Here is a 19,444-nt window from a genome sequence, read left to right on the forward strand (position 1 = left end):
GTTTCCAGGCAGTGATTTTTGCGTGAGCACTTGGTACGTTGGAGCTGGTTCACTGTGTGGGTTGGAGCTCCAGGTAGATAGAGGTCTTCCTGGGAAACATTGGCAGTTCTATTAGATCCACAGTGATGGCTTCAGTAATCCCTTCTGTGCCCTAGCATCTTAAAAACCCTGACAGAGATGTAAACTGCAAGTTGGTAGATAGCCACTGTCAGATACCTGAGCTGACAAGACAAAGCTGGTTCATATAAAAGTCACTCTTCATTAAGTTTTATTCCTGATTTAGGAAACAGTTGCTTATAACTAAGTATTTTTGGACTGAAATGGATAAACTAAAACGTAGCTTAATATCATAGGTATTTATAATTTATTTATGTAGTATGGTTTAGTTGGACAATTTCAATACTATTCAGATTTTCATCTGGTCAAAAAAAAGGTTTTTACAAGTAGAAGTGAATAACAAAAAGAAAAACCAAAGTCTTACAAGTGGCTGGTTCTTCTTGAAGAGAATATCTGGGGTGCTGCATGATTGTCATTCCTTTGAAACCTCATCCAAGTTTGCCAGCTGAACTTCAATTAATCCATGTGTAACTAATCTTCAGCTCAGACTTGTCATTGTATTGATTATTTGATGGAAGATTCTAGTTCAAGTGTTAGTATTATGTTCAGCAGTTGCCAGTGTCATGTTGGATGTCTGGAATTGTATTTTCTGTCATTAAACAGAAGTGCTGCTTCTAAAATGGAGATGGTGGTTTTCAGAGTTCTCTGCTGATCTGTGTCACAAGAGCCCAGCACTGACTAAATACATGCTTCCTTTTGCTGCCTTTGTAATTGTTCAGAATAGAGGAATTTTCAGCTTAACCTGTAGGCAGGGTTTTGAAAAGTGCTGTACTCTGGCATGGTTTTTAGCAATAGTAAAGACTGGGGAAATCTTGCTTTGTTGATGGGTACAGGGTTCACATTTATCTGTTAGTGCACTTACCCCTTAGCATTTCTTAAAGAGGATTATATAATTAATCCAGCTTGAGCATGGACTTTGAGTCATGTTTTTAAAAGTCTATCTCTTTTGAGCTCTAAAAGTTTCTTCTGAAACCGACTTGTTTTCCGCTTGTTTCTGTGTAAGGCAAACTTGATATCCTTGCATATTTTACCCTACTGTGAAATTAGGAAAAAAGCCTTTCCTGTCATTTCCCCATAGCAATCCATTGTCGCTTGAAACCTGGAATCTCCTTGAGTGATGTTCGGTTTTATTAAACTAACTGGGGGGAAAAGCCCACCAGTGTTAAGCTGTATGTATCTTTCATTTACAGCTCTGCATTCAAAACCAGGAGTTTGGGATAAAAGAAGATGGAACACCTGAGGTGGAAGTGGTTGTTATGGTATGTTAATTGTCAGATAAGGAAGATTAGACTGTTCTTGTTCAGAGGTGGTTAATCGATACGTTTTAAAACATCAAACATTCCATTGTAAGTGCTGGGTTGAGAAAATGTTCTTAATGGACTATCTGGATAATTCTAAATAGCCTGCAAAAATAAAATGATGTTTGGGAAGATAGAAAACCCCAGAGTTTTTTTAATACTGAGCTCTGACCTCAGGAGGAGCAACTTCTTCACAGATAACTATTAAGTGAATGACACCAAGTTACAGCCTTGGGGAATAAGTGTATGATTCAGCCTCAAAGGAGGTATTTCAATTAGGAACCTGTCTTTTCTGAAGTCAGGGAAGTTGTCTTTGTTCACCTGTCTTTGACATAATGGTTGCACAATGCTTGAGCATTAATAAACCAGCCACATTTCACTTTGATCACATAAATGCAGTTGTGAAAGTGTATTATGTCAATTCTTACTCAGTTTGGTTTTGATTTTGTGTTGTCGGGTTTTTTTTTTTTTGTGTGAAACAAACTTTCGTATGCCTCTGAAACAAATGCACAGGTGTAAGTGGACTGTGCATGATAACAAATTCGTGTTGCTTTATTCATTCTTTCTACTCTCAACTGTTGTTTTCTTTCTACTGTATGCCAGCTACTGTTGTCATTTTGAACACTATTTTCAGTCCCTTTTTTGAAGGTTATCCTTGCCCACTGTCTCATTTAGTCTTTGAGAATAAGGAGGAGAGTTGTGTGCCTTCATGTTTCCCAACCTGGGTCTCCAGCTTTGGAATAGATTCTTCACTTGCCTATCTCTTGGATGTTAATCATAAGCAGATAATTTCATGGCCTTCTGTCTGCGTGTCTTAGTTGCCTGAGCACTTGTTTCTCCTTGAGTTTATTTTCTTGTGTAACTCTCTTTTGCATAAGCTTTCAGCCTTCTGGCCAGGAGTTAAAACCTTTCTTCTTGCCTGCTTTCAACCTCTTCTGCCTTTGCTACAAATGATTCCTTTTCTTCCTCAAAAAAGTTGGAATAACAAGAGACGTGCCACCATATCTAGTTTAAAGATGTTTACTGGAAGGTTTATGGACCTTTTTCAGATCATTAGCTTTCCTAGACTACTTTCTGCTTCATACTTTTTGCTGTACTTCTGCTGTCTAGTTATTTACTGCGTTGTTCTCTATCTCTCCCATCTCCCTTGAGAAGATTGCCCTTGGGTTTTTTTTTCTTTAATCTGTATAGACTGCTTCTCATATCACGCTTATTCTGTTGATCTTACTTTAAATGAGTGCTGCTTTATCTAGATTTGAGAAGGCCATGAAACTCCTTAAATTAAGCTTTATACTTTTACTAAATAACCTGCAAGCAGGTGACTGTTCAGCTTTTAAGTGAAGCTTTAGGTTATGGTTTGAGTTTTCTAAGGAACATAGAGAAGAGTTAGAGGTTAATCCCATGTTTTCCAGAAAAGTAGAAAAATGCTTTAAATGGAAAAGTAAAAAACAAAGCAGTGGAGTTGCTGTTGGTCAGATAAGTTTGGGTTGTTGTGTCAAGGGAAAAAGAAACCCAAATAATAAATCCCTCTTTATTGGTTATACTTCTGTATTAATTATTTGCCTGCTTTGCAGAGATAACTATTGAAGCATGGGGCTAAATTACTCGAATTGTGTTCATTATAAGCATAACGTATCCTGTTTAACTGTATTTAGGGTAACAAACTGTCATGATACAGGGCTGGACTAACACAGCTGTAGGGGTTCCAGTGTCCAGGCAAGGTAGCTTGTGTATCACTGCATAATACAGTACTATAAATATGTTGTTTTATTAGATGACTCTTATCCTCTACAGTATGTGTTGTAATAACTTCTTTTCACCGGTGTTATCCAGAGATGAAAGCATTACTGATAAAGCACAGGGCTGTCTACCAAATCCCTGTGCAAAATTCTTTCCAGTGTGGCACTACCATGGAAAATAAAACACATCATTTGAGCAGGGGGGTGATCCTCTGAATAGTGTTTCTTATTGCTCGTTATAGTTGCTTGGTTTCTTGTTAGAAATTAAATGAATCTCATGAAATACACAATACTGTAGGAAAGAGGATCCAGTACTTCATCATTCACCATTAGGGCTAACTAGGGGGTTTTAAATGTATTCCCCAAAACTTGTACAGAACTGTCTGTCCAGTGCATTGGTCTGGATAATACACAGTAATCCTTAGGTACTGAAACCCCTAACTTTCTCTCAAGCATAAGGAAAACTTAATTGTTCAAGGAAGTAGAAAAGATGTCTTGGGACATTAAAACTAGGAGTTGGTTCACCTTGTTTCCATAAAATTTCTGCTGTGATAATGTTCTACACATAAGGTCTGAAGTATGCACATCAAAGCTTAAATGGCCAGTTTCAGGGTATTACGTTTCTGTGTTCTCCTTTAGTAGGTATCTTTTGAAGTTCAAAGAGCTGCTTTATCTCAAGGACAGTTAATGAATTTAGCCATTATTGTTCTTTGCAGAGATTAATTAATTTTACAGCTTTTAATAAGAGCAAGTTTCTTTGACTTTTTTCCCCTGATGAAAAGCAGCATTTGATTTTGACCTTGTCAGGTGATACAATCATAATCAATATATCATTGTTGGCAGCTTTTAAGGATTCATCCTGGTGCATGTGCTTGCACGTACACCAACCACCAAAGTCTGCTGGAAAGCAATCTGTGCTGCCCGCTGTGCACAGGAACACACATGAGAGTCTTACTAAGAAATGTAATACTAGTAAATATCTTTCAGCTGTTTCTTGAGAAATGCTTTAGACCCCTGGCTGTTAATCCTTGTCCCAGTTCTTGGGGAAAATCTATTTTGCTTTTAAGTGCTTTATCTATAATCAGCTTATTCAGAATTAATCTCCATGCCCATCTGCAGGATCTTGACAGGCTGGTAATTTCCCTTCCATATCAGTCTCGTGCCCAGAGGAATAGCACAATTGCAACTAGTAAAATTTTTGTTGTTTCCAGGAAATGTAAAATTGCCATAGGAAAATAAAACTAAGCTTTGAAAAAGGGATGTTAATGTAAGGTAACTATTAAGAAAGCAGAGTTTAGAGATAAGATCTTGTAGCCGCTTGTGTAGCTGTGCCAAGCTTGAGTTTTCTGTGTGGTTCAGCATCTAGTTTTGTGTATTTAGGGGAAAAAAAAATAAATAAGAGCAAACACAATGAAATGGAATAAACATGATGAAATGTTGTCCTACAGCAGTGTTCCTTGTAGAATCACTTTTTGGTTTCCTTTGTGAGAGAAAATGCCGTGAAGAGGATATTTGTTGCTGACAGGCATTTGATAGTATCATGAGATTTCAATATACAAGTACAAAGATTTTCAAGCTTTCCACATGCCCAGGCTTTTCTTCAGTTTAAATTTTGTAGAGGAAGGGTATAGTCATCATTCATTCCTGTATTTCATCGCACATGTTTGGGTCTTCTTAACTAGAGATTTTTCTTCAAGCATTTAAAATATTTTATAAGTATTTACCAATCCTTATGTCTATAAGATCAACAGTTTTGAAACCTTACCTTTTTACCTAGACTTAACGTTATTTGGGAAGTGGCTAATTCTCCAGAGTCACTCTGATAATTAATGGAAGAGTTGGAAATAGGCAGCATGTTTCTTTAAGTTTTTGACTACTTGTGTACATTCCTTTGCATCACAGTGATTATTCCATCTGGGTGAAACTTGGATAGGTGAGAGGTGTACACACATCTTGTTCTTTATTGACCCTAGTCAGAGGTCTTACTGGGTTGGAGACTGTGAACAAGCCTTCTTATGGAAAGATTCTGTACCCTGGAGTTTTGGTAATCTAGATCTCTAGAGCAGCATTGGAGATTGTCTTTCTTGCAGTCCCCTTGTCCAAATCCAGAGTGCGCTCTTCCTCCCTCAACAGCTGATGTTTATGCATATGTGTAGCAGCTTGTGTTATGTTCTGTGTATGGAGTCAAGCACTGTTAATGTGCTAAGCATGTAGGCACATAATCCCTTCTGATAAATCCAGAGAGCCTATATGTAAGTGATGGCTTAATAGCAAAATAGCTATTGTTGACTTAGAGCCCATTACTTTAGTTTACATTAGTTTCGTTTACTTCCCCACTGGCCGTGCTCTTGTAGGGAGAGAAAGCAACATGATGAAAGTTAAAAAATGAAGTTGTAGAAGGTGAATGGTGCCTGTTTTGTCCCTTCTCAGTTGCAAGACAAACTTCAGTATTTTTCTAATGTATATTGGTTCAGTCCATTGGTGTTTTAAAATATAATAACTCGCACTCTTCCATGAAGTCTGTTGGCACCAGGTTGACAGTTGAACACTTGCTTTTGTTTTGTTGTTAATTAGCACTATGACTGTCAAGTGTTCCTGACCATTTGGAATGCCATGGTACAACCTTTTGTGAGGGCTTTTGGCCCTAAGAACTTACAAGGTATGTTCATCAAATAATTGATTGTTATTTGTAATCAGGTTTGTTTTGCTTACTGATTGCATCCTTCTCTCTGTTGTTTGTAGGATGATAAAGTTAAATCTCTGCTCCTGAATTTGTTCTGCTGTAACAGACTGACAGCTGAGCAGGTGCTGAGGGATGATTGCTTCCTTGTAGTTGATGAGATTCCAGTTTCACCACAAGCAGGTGAAGAGCACGAGCCACATGAAGAGCATGGTTCTGAGAAGACACATAAAAAAAAAAAAGCAGTGATTACCTGAGGAGAATGGAGCAAACCCTACTTGAAGAGATGAGGAACTTTTCCATCAGGTGTTTGATTGAGACTTCTCATTTTGTTTGGTTTTGAAATCATTGTTTTCATCTGTAATCTGAAAATATAAAAAGCTTGGTGGATGCAGTCATGTTTTGTGATTACACAATCTTCACTGTGTTTTCTTTTAAGTATGTTTTATTCTAAATAAGTATTCAGGGGTGTAAGTATGGTGTTACTGATTGTATTCTTAATAGTCAGCCTTTTTTTTTTTTTTTTTTTTGTTAGGTTAGGGTTTAAGTTTACAGAGAATGGTCTTGTTAGATGCCAGAGATCTTTAAGATGAAGCTTTAGTGACTCTTCCTGCTGTGATTCCAGATAACCTGTTCCTCTTAAAGGTGCTCTAGGGAATTATCTGTTTGCTGGAAGTTTTTTATTATTGTATGGACAAGTTGTTCCTACAGCAACTGCCTTCAATATTTAAGGAAAAAAAAGTACTGTTCTGAAAACTGGTAGAGGAAATGGTGAGCAGCCTGCCTCTTTTCTATCTTTCTGTATTTGAAAAATGCAGTTGGCTTTCTAGAGAACAGGCATCATTCCAGTTGTTCCTTTGCAATGCTGCTGCCAGCCAAAATACTATACGCATACCTTTGCAAAAACTACTGCTTATTTGCTCTGTGTAAGTGTGTGCATGTATTATCTGTGCTTAAATGTTGTTTGCAATAGCTGTAAAGGTGTGATTTTCATGAGCAGGTTTGTTTGCCTGCAACACTTTGCTGTTAATGTTACCATTGGAAGAGTTTTGTCATCTCTTTATTTTTACAGGAAATTGTTTTTTATCTTTGTGAAGGCTTTTCATTTCTTCTCAGAAACAAACAGGTCAAAATGTGCAGAGTTGCTGTAGCAGTCTTTTTAGCCTCTGGGTGTTGCTCTTGGACAGCACTGTGTGCAGACATAGTATTTTGTAGAGGAATGTTTGAAGCTGCATTTTGTCAGATGAAGACTGCAAAAATGCAGTATGTAATGAGCAAGAAGCAGCACCAGGGGAATTCAGGAGCCCTCTGGTACAATAATACAATCCAGCGTGGATAGAATATACCACCTTGGCGGGTCCATCTCCGATACTAGACTGGATTTTCTACCCTTAAACCAGTTAGGGTTTTTATATGTGATAGCATGTAAGATGCTTCATCTTTTTTTCATTAAGTGATAATGATTTTTTTTTTTTATTTCTGTAATAACCAATGCTAGCATAACCTTTGTTAAAAGTATTTTTTTATGTAGAATTTCTGGTTAGCGTGATAAATATTTTCATTACAGAAATCACAGAAGTATAATACCTTGGATTTTGTCAACAAAAAGAAACAGTTTAGCAGTTTTGTGATGCTTTCTAGCTGATTGCAGTCTTTCACTGTTAATAAAAGGCTAGCTTTGGGTTTAGTGAATGTTAAACACTGAATAGAGGTTAGAAGACTAACCTGATGGTTTGTGTTGTGATGTGTCATATATATTGGAATAAATTTTCACCCAGTTTTCCTGCAACCTAAAGTGTACTTCTTAAATCCCCAAATTGATAACATTCTTGGTTTTCTGAAACCAGAAGTCTGTGTATGCTTGATTTAAAAGAGCTGCAGTCTCTTCAGCCTTAAGGAATACAATTTTACATGTGGAACCCAGCAATGAAACTTTTCGAAAACTTTTGGTACATATGAGTGTCAGGGTACAAGACAGCCTTTCCATTTGAATTAAATGTTGATTACAGTCTTAATGTAACCAGTTCTGTTTGTACTTTGACCTTTTCTATGGTAGTTTTGTAGCTCTGGCTATGTTTTTGTTTCCTACTTGCCAGAGGCCTTAAGAAAATAGGTTGGTTCAGAGTCATGTTGCACCGCTATCCTGCCAAAGCTGAATTCTCAGTCCTCTATGCATTGCTGCAGCTTCTCTTTCTAACCAGCTTCTTGAGAGCTTTTCCTCTGTTCCAAGTCCTCACTGGTTATAAGGTTTCTCTGTTACTCTCAAGGGCAGTCTGTGGTGGTATTACTGGAATCTGAAAATCTGTGAAATGCAAGTTCTTAATAGTGTTGCCTTATGTACCCTGTGGTGGGTTAAGTTGCTGTCTGCTCTCTCACCTTGCCCTGCCAAGGCAAGAGTAGAGCAGACACAGGGGCAAGACTTGAAGGAGAGTGTAAGAATTATGCACTCAGTAGATGGTCTTTTGAGTGTGTTGAGGTTCAGTGGAAGGATTTTAAGTGGTAATTAGCACACTTCAAATTTTTATGCTGTGTTTGCATCAACTGTGATAAATTGCAAGCTGTGGAAGTGCTACAAGCTGAACACTGAACAAACATGCGGAAGCCATATGCAGGGTAAGTCACATACAGTGCAAATGTGTATAGCCACCACAACTTGGAGGATTTCTTTTGTTGCATGTATCTCACATTCACTTTACAAGTTTGACTGTCTTGCCTTAGGAGAAAACCCAGGAGGATTCCTTTGGAGCTAATAGATTGAAGATGCTTTGGTCATTATAAAGTCATTGAATGGTTTGGGTTGGAAGGCACCTTAAAGCTCATCCAGTTCCAATCCCTTGCCACAGGCTGGGACACCTTCCACTAACCAGGTTGCTCCAAGCCCCATCCAACCTGGCCTTGAACACTGGCAGGGATGGGGCAGCCACAGCTTCTCTGGGCACCCTGTGCAAGTGCCTTACCACCCTCATAGTAAAGAATTTTCTCCTTATAGTCCAGCTATTGTGATGAAAGCTGGGTGAATACTCCAAAGTAAAGCCTGCTGACCTCAATATCAGGAGGTGCAGGTGGAGGCTGCTGGGATCGGAAGTGGTTTTAATTGAAAAATATTTCTCCTCTATTTGAAGGAATATATTTCCCCCCCTAGTTGAAGCCTCCTATTGGAGAATGCACATCTGTTCCACAGCAACTTTTCTTCCGTGTCCTAACTTAAGATAAATGTCAAAATGATGATTACACAAAAGCAATGCCAACCTCTTTTGGAGGCTGTTTGTTGTCAGTGTTTGTGTTGCAAGTGTGCAGTTGTACTCATTGATCTGCCTGTAATTTTTATCCTCTGTCCCTGCCAACAGGAGGTGGAGCTGTTGTTCATTTGTTCTTCCCACTGTCACCTTTCCTCTGTACAGTTGTTTTTGTTTTCCTTTTTTAATTTTTTAACCTAGTTGGAACCTTTTCTTCGTCTGGTTCTACCTTCTCCATTGCCTGAGAGATTGGCTACTGTGGCTACCTGTTTTCTCTGCACATTTTGTAAGTTTTTTTGTGAAATGATTGATTCTTATATGTTGAATTTTGTAGCATCTGGATACACTTCAAGTTATAATGTAATGATTTGGGTTGGAAAGGACCTTTAAAAGTCATCTAGTCCAGCTCCTCTGCAATGAGCCGAGCTATCTTCAAGTAGACACGGGGCAACCTGTTCCAGTGTGTCACCATCCTCATTATGAAAAGATGTCTTTATATCTAGCTTGTATTTCACTACTTAATCCCTTACATTATCTCTATGAACATTGGTAATGTAGAATGATTTGGTGCTGATGTTCTCTTGGAGATGACACTTACTTCGTGGTCCCATTTTCACTAATGTGACTGCTAATGTGTATGAACTGTGAGGCAGATCATTTGGGTATGCTGTAGTGATTTGTCATGGAGCAGCCTTTTTTCCTCCAGCTTAATAATAGACTTCCAGCCACGTCTGGATGCGTGCTGCATCTTGTCTCACTATTTTATTAGGGAAGCAGTTGATCTTTAAAGATAGGATCAAACCCCTCACTCTTATTTAATCTGCTTCAACTGCTGGAGACAAAAATGGTGTGGGGAAATCGGGGAGACAACTGGATACCAGTGACTTAGTTTTTGAACACTACTTTTTCCTTGCTGGGTATTTCTGTTTCAGTGAAAGTCTCTCTAAAAAAGGACAGGTTTTGATAGGAAGCTTAAGAAGTGTGCACTGTAACATAGAATCACAGAATAGTTAGGGTTGGAAAGGACCTTAAGATCATCTAGTTCCAGCCCCCCTGCCATGGGCAGGGACACCCCACACTAAACCATGACACCCAAGGCCTCATGAAACCTGGCCTTGAAGACCGCCAAGGATGGAGCATTCACAACCTACTAAGCAATGTATTTGAAGAGTATTTGATAGTGTCTATACGTACCACCCATACGCTATGTCAAAGCACAGGTAGCAGTATTATTTCCTGTTGGTTCTAACTCCACAAGAAGTTACTATTTTAGTCCATTGCAAGGCCATAGTGGTAGGAAACAGCTTGTTAGTGCTGTTAGATGGACCAAAATGCTGACTTGGTTTACTGAAAATGTAAACATTTTCTAGTCCAAGCGTACTGCTAGACCAGCATTTTGTGCTAGTCTTAATGCTAGGCCTCATGGCATTTATAAAATTTATAAAGTTAATCTTTTGACATTTTCATTTGCTTTTTGGCTCAGCATCACGATTCATATTTTGTCTTTTAGAAGTTCAATTTGTGACTGTCATTTAATTGATGGTAACTACAAATTACACTAGCTGCAAAGCAATAAATAAAAGAAATGCAAGTAGCATAATTTGGAACGTGATAATCTTAGGAGCTTGAGTCATGAATTTCATCATCTTCTGCAGTTAGTATCATTTTATGATTCATAAGTCTATTAGTTTCTCTTTTTAGTGTGTCACCAGATAAATAGCTCAATATAAGGTGGCAGAATTGTCCTGTATTACCGCAGTCATAGGAGAGAATGACTTTTGATTGTTCCTACATATATGTAGTAAATCTGTCCCTCTGACCTCTTTAATCTGCAAAACAACTTCCAGTCTTCAGTGGAGCACTTGCTGATTAAGTCATTCAGATTATCCAATGACGGCTACCTCAACCTAAGATTTGTACTTCAAAATTGTTTTGCAGTGCATTTGTTCATTTGATGAAGGTGGCCTACACCATAGATCAGTGCACAGACACACAATGATCCTGGACTGGTTTAAGGAGGAATCATTTGGCATTTGCTTTAATGTTAAGTCAGTGCTACTAAAGGAGTACTGGCAGGCCGTTGAATGGTTAATGTCTCAAATTAGAGAGATGTAATATACTTATTACTGCCTGTGGGTTCACTTCCAGTTTAAAATGCTCAAGTGGTGTGATTTGGTTTGGAATGTCCCCTCTTTTTAGGTGCTGTGCCAGCAACAGTACCTGCCACTTACTAACTTCATTTTGAAATTTGAAAATCTCTGCAGAAAGGATCAGCCTTTAGATAGGTAGGTAGGTAGAGATACACAACTAAATCAGAGCTTACATTATTCAGGAGAATGAATTTGTTTGAGTAATGTTTATTGCTTTTTCAGGAACGAGTAACTCACTTTCATTTGTGTAAGTTGCTGAGCAAGATTGGGTCACTTCTAGTGGATATACAGAATCACCTCTTTTGACCATACACTTATTATCCTAGTAGTCTCGAAACCAGGTTAAATTAGTTTTAGCAAGTTGAATACCAGGCAACTTCAGAATAAATCAATTGGAGAAGACAGGATTTTTGAGACTTTAAACATCTCCAGTGAACTTGATGTTACTATCCATTTTTTCAGTAAAATAACAGATACCCCTTTTCTTGGCCAGGGTACTTCCTGCAGCTTGGACTGCATACATCAAGGAAGAATAAAAACTTCATTAGGGAAGAGTATGAGAAAGACATAAGGTCTAGAAACCAGGAGCAATGAGCTAGAAAAAAAAAAAAATTGGGTAAAGAGAGGGTGGATTTTAAGTCTTCAAAGAGGTAAAAGCTTAGAACAGAGATGAGCAAAAGGGAGTTACTACTACTTCTGCCCTTTGGGGATTAATGGGTTGATTTTTATGCCAAAGGAAGTTAAGGGTAAATGTTAGATAAAGAAACTTGAATTCAGCATAGTTGAGCACTGGAATGTATGGCTTAGGGAGGCTTGAAACCCCCTGTGCTGTAGTGAGATAAAGCAACTGTCTGGCAGGAATGAGGTAGGTTTGTATAACTTCTGTGGGGTGGCAGTTGGGCTGGATAACTATTTTTCACTTCTAGTTGTCTCTGTCTTTTATAACTTATTTATTTTTTAATGTATTACCTTGCCTTAAGCCACTACCATTAGATAGGTTGGTTTCGTCAAGAAAAAAAATGTGTGAACTTGGAGTACCTTGAATTGGGTAAATTAAAAGGTAGAAACCTGGGTTGGAATCTTTCTTTTGCAGGTGGTAGGGAAAGGAGACCTAAGTTAACTGCATGCAGTGGAGATGTGTCTGCAGTTCCACCCCTAGGAAGCTCAAAAACTGGCTGGCTTTTTATTGGAAGCTGCACACATGACTTACTCTGTACCAAAGGCAACTTGGCATTTGCAGAGACCTGCAGTACTCAAAGTGGGGCTCTGCCTATAAGGATGACTTCAGCAAAGGCTTTATCAATTGTAAAATATTGTTCAGTACATCTCTAATTCAGTTTTAAAGCATTTGGATTTATTTTATACAAAGGCCTGTTGTCCTTAGCTGGTTGTCAAATGTATTGCTGTGAGCAGTAATTGTCTTCTGTGGCCAGAGCATCATGGGTATAAGATACTGAGCTTTGTTTGGATACAAGGCTGAAAACACCTACGGATGTCTCATCCTGTTGGGAAACATTCTATTTAGAGTATACTCCCTATATGTCTAATGTGCCATGGGGGAAGAATTACTGGATAACATACTGCCTGCCAGTAAATTGTCTTTGGGCTGGGTATGAAACTGCGTGCACATCAGTATTCACATGGACCTCGCTGCCTCCCAGATACCTGCTTCAAAGTGGGACTGATTTTGTCCCTTGAGAGGGGTTACCAAAATCCTATCCGCTGTTTTTATATCTCTTCTTTTTTTACGGATGGTACCTAATGATGAAAACAGATTTGCTCCCTCTACAGGTCATCATCTGAAGTTGATTCCCCATCTGCTGTGCTTGTTTGGCATACCTGCTGCAGAGGTGGTTATAATGGTTTAGTCACAGTTGCCTTCAGGCAGAGAAATAAGCAGCAGAACGAAGTGAACTTCTGAGAAATGCACCTCCTGCTTTTGTTCACCTATCCCTGGTAGGACTAACAATAAACAAGTAATAATACATAGGGTGTGATGCAAGCAGGCTTGTTTTTCAAAGAGAGCAATGTGCCAGAAGTTCCAGAACAGATTCAGTTTAATTTTTCATTTTAATTTAGAGTTGTGAAAACTTCATGATAAACTTACCTGAATGCAGCCTTTCTGTAAAAAAGCAAGGTAATACCTGTGGGTTTTGGAGTTTATTTTCTAAAGTTCATTGTTAATCTGATCAGTTGAAACTACTTTGAAACGTTTAATATTCATCGCTTTATGTGGCTAAGGAAAGATAAGAAAATAGGAACGTTGACTTGTGAAATTGTTATAAAAGATTGGATGAAAAGCTGTCAACTAAAAAACATGTTTGAAAAGCTCTCTTACAGCTACAGATTTGTAAACAATTCAGTCTTCTGTTAAATAATTTCCGTATCAACCGTATATTCCTTATGGTGTTCTCCAGCACTGGGGTGAGATCTTACCTTGCAGTTTACATCTCATGTTCCAGATAATCGTGAGGAAAACAAAAGAAACAGTTAAAAAAATGTCATATTTAATCACTTAATATGATGTAAAAAGTGGAACGTTGCTGATGTTTTGACAGTGGATTGGCTTTGGTATGGGTTTGTTTGTTCATTTTCCTTTTTTTTGCGTGTTTTTGTTGTTAGTGATGATGTTTTGGTTTTTGAACACTTACCATGTTCTTTTCCTGGGCTGGTTTAGATGTAGAAGTGAAGAGAGAATTCATCTGAATTCCAGAGCAAGATGTCAAGTTTCATACCTTAGTACCGTGAAAAAGTATCCAAATACATTGGAGTGAGTTTTCTTTCTTTTACTGACACCCTTATAGTTTTGAGGTTTGTCTTTCTGTAATGGCATAGAAGATGATCATCTAGAGATCAGCATCAGTTTTTTCTGCGGATTAAGTTTAGTTCATTAACACTACTTTGATTTGATGTGTGTCCCATGACCATCTATATGTGCAAAAGGAGGTGGTGTTGGATGGACAAATTTTGGATGGCTTTCAGTGTCTTCTTCAGATGAAGTCAATGGATCAGTTCACATCACCGTGCAGTTTCTTCCATGCTGAGGGGTATTCTGCCCCTTGCAGGACTAGGGTGGAAGAGGAATTGTTCCACTTCTATTAATGTAATGATTTATCTCAATCTCATTTTTAGTCTGCAATTTGCGCATCTTTGTCTTTGTCTTCCTCCACTGCATGTCTTTAGGTATTTTTCCTTTGAGTGTAACCTTACAGGGCTACATCACTTCATATGCTGGCTAGTGGCACAGGAGGCTTCCCTGTTCATGTGTCTACTTAAACTTTACTTTCAGGTAATGAAAAGGTAATGACTTACAGGTCATTAAAGGATGCAAAACATTCTCATTACAGCATTGGGCCTTTAACTTGCCACCTCAATCTATCTGCATCATTTGACAGAGATCAAACCATAGTTAGTGATTCAATTTCTCCAGATGCTGAAGCCTTTAAAATTCTTTTCTAGTATCACAAGTGTGTAAAATGCCTGTTGGAAATTGTATTTGTTTGTAGTTGTTGATTTTCATGCAGGAGGAGGGGTTTACACCTCAAATACTTTCTCAAAATGTTGCTGTGTGAAATCAGTGCAGCCTCCTGGGGGTGATGATTAAAAACTGTGTGTGTGTGTGTGTGTGTGTGTATATGTGCTTGCATCCACTTCTTTGCGCTGTGACTCAACTCACTTAGTCTTCTCCAGGAGTCAGTAAATGTTACGGCAGAGCCTTGTTTGCATCAAAGATCTTTGTCTCCTAACTCTGTTGCTAACAACGATACAGAAAGGCACTCAAATGTATCCAATCTGAAAGCTGACATTTTAATTTAATATTCCCCAAGATGATGTGAACAACTCGGGGCATGCCAAAGCAGAACTCACAACTGTCACAAGTGCGTGGGTAGACAGATCTGTGATGTACACATGCTATGAAAAGAAAAAAAGTTTGTGATAAATGGATTTAGCTTGAATATTCCTTTATGCTTATTCTCCTTCACTTGAGTGCTGCTGGCTTGTTTGAATGTTAGGCTACCAACAGACACTTAGAACCAACATATTGCAGAATCACAGAGTGGATGGGTTTGGAAGGGGCATTTGGAGATTGTCTAGTCCTGCCTCCTGCAGAAAGCAGGATCAGCTACAGCAGTTTGGTCAGAACAGTGCCCAGCTGGGTGTTGAGTATGTCCAGAGTTCGAAGTGTAAGTTTCTACACCTGGGTTGGGGCAATCCCAAGCACAAACACAGGCTGTGCGGAGACTGGATCGAGAACAACTGTGAGGAGAAGGACTTGGGGGCATTGGTTGGTGAGAAACTGAACAAGAGCCGGCTTCAATCTGCGGTCACAGCCCAGAAAGTCAACCATATCCTGGGCTGCATCAAAAGGAGCTTGACCAGCAGGTCAAAGGAGGTGATCCTGCCCCTCTAACTCTGCTCTTGTGAGGCACACACACATACCTCCTCCTCCCCACCACAGTACTGTGTTCAGCTCTGGGACATAGAGCTGTTGGAGCAAGTACAAAGGAGGACACGAAGATGATCAGAGGGCTATAGCACCTCTCCTATGGAGACAGGCTGAAAGAGCTGGGCTTCTTCAGCCTGGAGAAGAAAAAGCGCAGGGAAGACCTTATAGCAGCTTCCAGTGCCTAAAAGCACAGAAAGCTGGAGAGGGACTTTTACAAGGGCATGTAGTGATAGAACAAGGGGGAACAGCTTTAAACTGACAGAGGGCAGGTTTATGTTAGACATTAGGAAGAAGTTCTTCCCTGTGAGGGTGCTGAGGCGCTGGCACAGGGTGCCCGGAGAAGCTGTGGCTGCCCCATCCCTGGCAGTGTTCAAGGCCAGGTTGGACACAGGGGCTTGGAGCAACCTGCTCTAGTGGAAGGTGTCCCTGCCTGTGGCAGGGGTTGGAACTGGATGAGCTTTAAGGTCCCTTCCATCCCAAACTGCTCTATGATGATGTATGGGCACTGATGTGGACATTTCAATAGGAGGTTTGAGTGCAGAGGATTACAGTAACATTTTTCTGTGGTATCTGTGAGATGTTAGGCTAATGGCCAGATCAGGCAGCAGCTACAAATAATGGGCTTCATGTGTGCACTTTACATCCAATTTAGAGCTGCTCTTGCAGTATGCTCAGTGGGACCCTATAATCTCATACCTCTTGTTTTCAGTCTTTCTGCTCCCTTCACTTACCATTCATTTCACCCGGTTTAGAAAAATCGGAGCAGAAGGTTTTCATGTGTGAGCTTCTGTGGCATAACAAGGCCCAGAGCCCGAGAGAAGCCTTTGGATGCTGCTGCAGTCCAGCAGTCACTTGCAGGCTGCAAACCTCTATGCAGTTGAATCAGTAGCTGTGCAGTGTCCTTGCCTGCTGCCTGGAGGAGGCTGTTCGTCCTCAGTGTAATTCAGCATGTCACCTGCTTGCTTCAGGAGCAATGTTTGCTTTTATGCCAGTTCCGGTTGCCTGAGAGAGAAGTGGAGATAATTTTTTCCGGTCTGGAACACAGATTTCTAATAAACCATGTCTCTCCAAAGGTCACTCCAAAATATCATTTAATTCTCCTTATTGATTTATTTATGGAACCAGCATGACATGGTCCTGTTTTGTTGGATTTTTCTTTGAGTTTTTGAATGTTTTTGGCACAAAAGTTTGCTGAGTATCTCTTCTATTTCTTACAGCAGACCCTCAGTGCAGTGTCTTACCACTTTTTCAGGTGATACTAGCGTCTTAAACATTTAAACAAGGGTGCTTTTTATAGAAGGGAGCAGAAATGTTTGCATTGATATTTTCCTGAAAGAGCCTGCTTGTGGCTGATGTATCTGTATCTTCAAGCTATCCAGCTGAGGGCTGCTGTAGACTCGCTGACTGTCCTTGGTTGTGACAGTCACACATGCTAATCTGTGCAGAAAGGCACCGGCACTGCTGACCCTGGAGATGGCCTGTGTTGTCAGTTTATTGCCACAGAACCTGCTGCTCAGAAGCTAGATGCTTTGCATCTCATAGAGCAGCTGATTGTTTCTGAAGTATTTTGAGAAGCAGAAGGCTTTTGCCAAAGGGACTGCTTTGAGGGCATAACTTGTTTCTGTACCAAACTGATGGAAACACTGGGTTCCAGCTGGGACATGCAAGTCTTGGATGATGAATCTTGAACCTAGATCCCTGGTCTTACAGGAAAGAGCGAAAAACCCAAAGTCATAACTGCCGATAGAATGTGAATCCTGTGGCATCCTAATGAAACTCATTCAGGAGTTGGGGAAACAGCAGGCGCTTGATTCCTGGGTTGCAGCTCATTAGTTGTGTCTACTCCTGTATCTGGCTTCAGTTATCTTTGTTAAAAGCTGAGATTGGGTGGAAAAACATTTTTACAACTTCTGAGGTTCTAACCTTTAATCTAAGTATTCCATTTGCTGTGCACTGTGAAACAGTGGAGCAGATCCTTCCTGGTTACACCTTCTGTAGTGTTATTTACAGCCATCAGTTGGTGTTCTCAGGTGGAGAGCCCCAGCCTTTCTACTCTTCCAGCCTGCACACATCCCTAAGACTTTCCTCTTTAGCAGGCAAGGAGTGAATGCTAAGGAGGATCTGAAAGTGAGATTGAGGTACTAAACTGTCATTTAGTATCTGAGGGATGTGGGCATGTTTGTGTATGGGTCTTGTGTAATCACTTCTGGATGGTACTATTCTGTCCTGGGCAGTGACTTGGTGTCAAATAGAGGTTTTTGGAGAAGACTGTAGGAACTAGAAAATGTATCTGGGAATTGTTTAGAAATGTATGTCATTGTAAGCTAAATCCGAACAAATGGGAGGTGAGAGATAGATAGCGTAAGCAGGTAGCTGCACAGTTGAAACTCTGGGCAGACCTGCTATTACTGTAAAGTTAAAACCTCACCCCCTGTTTCCTGAGAGAGAGACACTGTTTTCACTGTAACTGGTAGGCTGGTGTAGAGTCTGGACAGAACAGTGGACGACATCAGGCACAGCTGCTGCAATGCAAATGTCAGCCATCTGAGGTTTTAGGATGTGCCTGGATGCAGCTATAGGGAGTGTAACTTGTTCCAGGACAAAGCCTGTGGTGGGCTACTTGAAGGAACACTTTTCCATTTCTAAATGGTACAATGCATTGTAAGAGCACATTGGATGTGCTGTTCTAAGTGACGAGTGTAGAGTCAGCCATGATGAGAGAGATTTCCAGACTCAAATAGTGGGATTTTTTCTGGGAAATCTCTTCCCTGTAGTCCATCTGGGCTGCTGGTCACATTACTCACTATGGTCTGTGCAAAGTTTTGCTCTATTCCCATGTTATGCTGCTGCCTTCCCTTCTGTAGTTGATGGATTCTCCTAAAGTACAGAACAAAGTGTCCTGTGTGCTGTATGACTAGTCCTTGTTATTTCTTTCTGTGTTGTGCTTCTGCAGTTTAAATAGAGGCAGGCACCCCTTCCTCTGCTGTGTGTACCTCCTGCCTTAATAATTTGGCAAGGTCAGTATGTTCTAGTGGTGGATTATTTCCTTCCTGTGAGGAATGAGGTATCCTTGAAGGCTGCTATGAATGGTATTTGTAGCAGTGGAAAGATGTTAGTATGGTTTTTTTTAAAAGGTTTTATTTTCCTGACACCTTTCTCAAAAGGAGCGTGAAGAAAGCACATTTAGTGTCAGAGCTTCATAATCTGAGTTGTTCTGAACAAAATCAAGGAGCTATTTACAGATTTTTTTCTTTTAAATATAACCCTCCTATCACACTTCTTGCAGACACAGCTCCTTCTTTGCAGATTAGGTTGGACTGCCCACTCTTCTGACGATGAGGTTATTTCTTTAGCAATCTGCCTAGGTCAGACATCAAAGCATTCCAAGACCCATCCAAGATGGGGTTACCAACTTGTCCTTATTGCACTGGGAAATCCGTGGACAGAGTGTAGTCTTCCTTGGTTTCCCTCATTCCTCAGGGGACCTTCCTGTTGTCACACTTCATGTTTTTTTCAGCTGAAGGCTCACTGTTGAGTGTATGTCTTTCTACCAGCATTAGTCGATTCCACAAATCACTAGTTGTCTTCCTTTCTATCTCAAGTTGACTTCCAGGGATCTAATTTTACTGCCTAAAACATTTACAGGGCCAGGCATACTAATGTAGTTATTGAGGTCTGATAGGTAAAAACGATCAAAATCCCCCATAATAGTGCAAAGGTGGTGCTCATGCTCTCCACTGCTATGTGGTGAATAGCAGAGAGGGTCTGGCCCATACA

At 39.9% G+C, this 19,444-nt stretch overlaps 1 protein-coding gene across 1 annotated transcript in view; it reads left to right on the forward strand.

Moving 5' to 3' along the window:
* Positions 1-7,615, forward strand: part of STK31 (serine/threonine kinase 31) — a gene marked incomplete at its 5' end in the record, with an annotated part of 34,806 nt that extends 27,191 nt beyond the window's left edge. Inside the window, 2 exons of the mRNA XM_080611283.1 lie at positions 1,308-1,376; positions 5,897-7,615. Coding sequence (XP_080467409.1) covers positions 1,308-1,376; positions 5,897-6,091 — 264 coding nt within the window. The 3' untranslated portion in view covers positions 6,092-7,615. The remainder of the gene's footprint in view (positions 1-1,307; positions 1,377-5,896) is intronic.
* Between the last annotated feature and the right edge of the window lie 11,829 nt (positions 7,616-19,444).

Source organism: Psittacula echo, assembly GCF_963264785.1.
Source record: "Psittacula echo genome assembly, chromosome: 2".
NCBI classification, from domain to species: Eukaryota; Metazoa; Chordata; class Aves; order Psittaciformes; family Psittacidae; genus Psittacula; species Psittacula echo.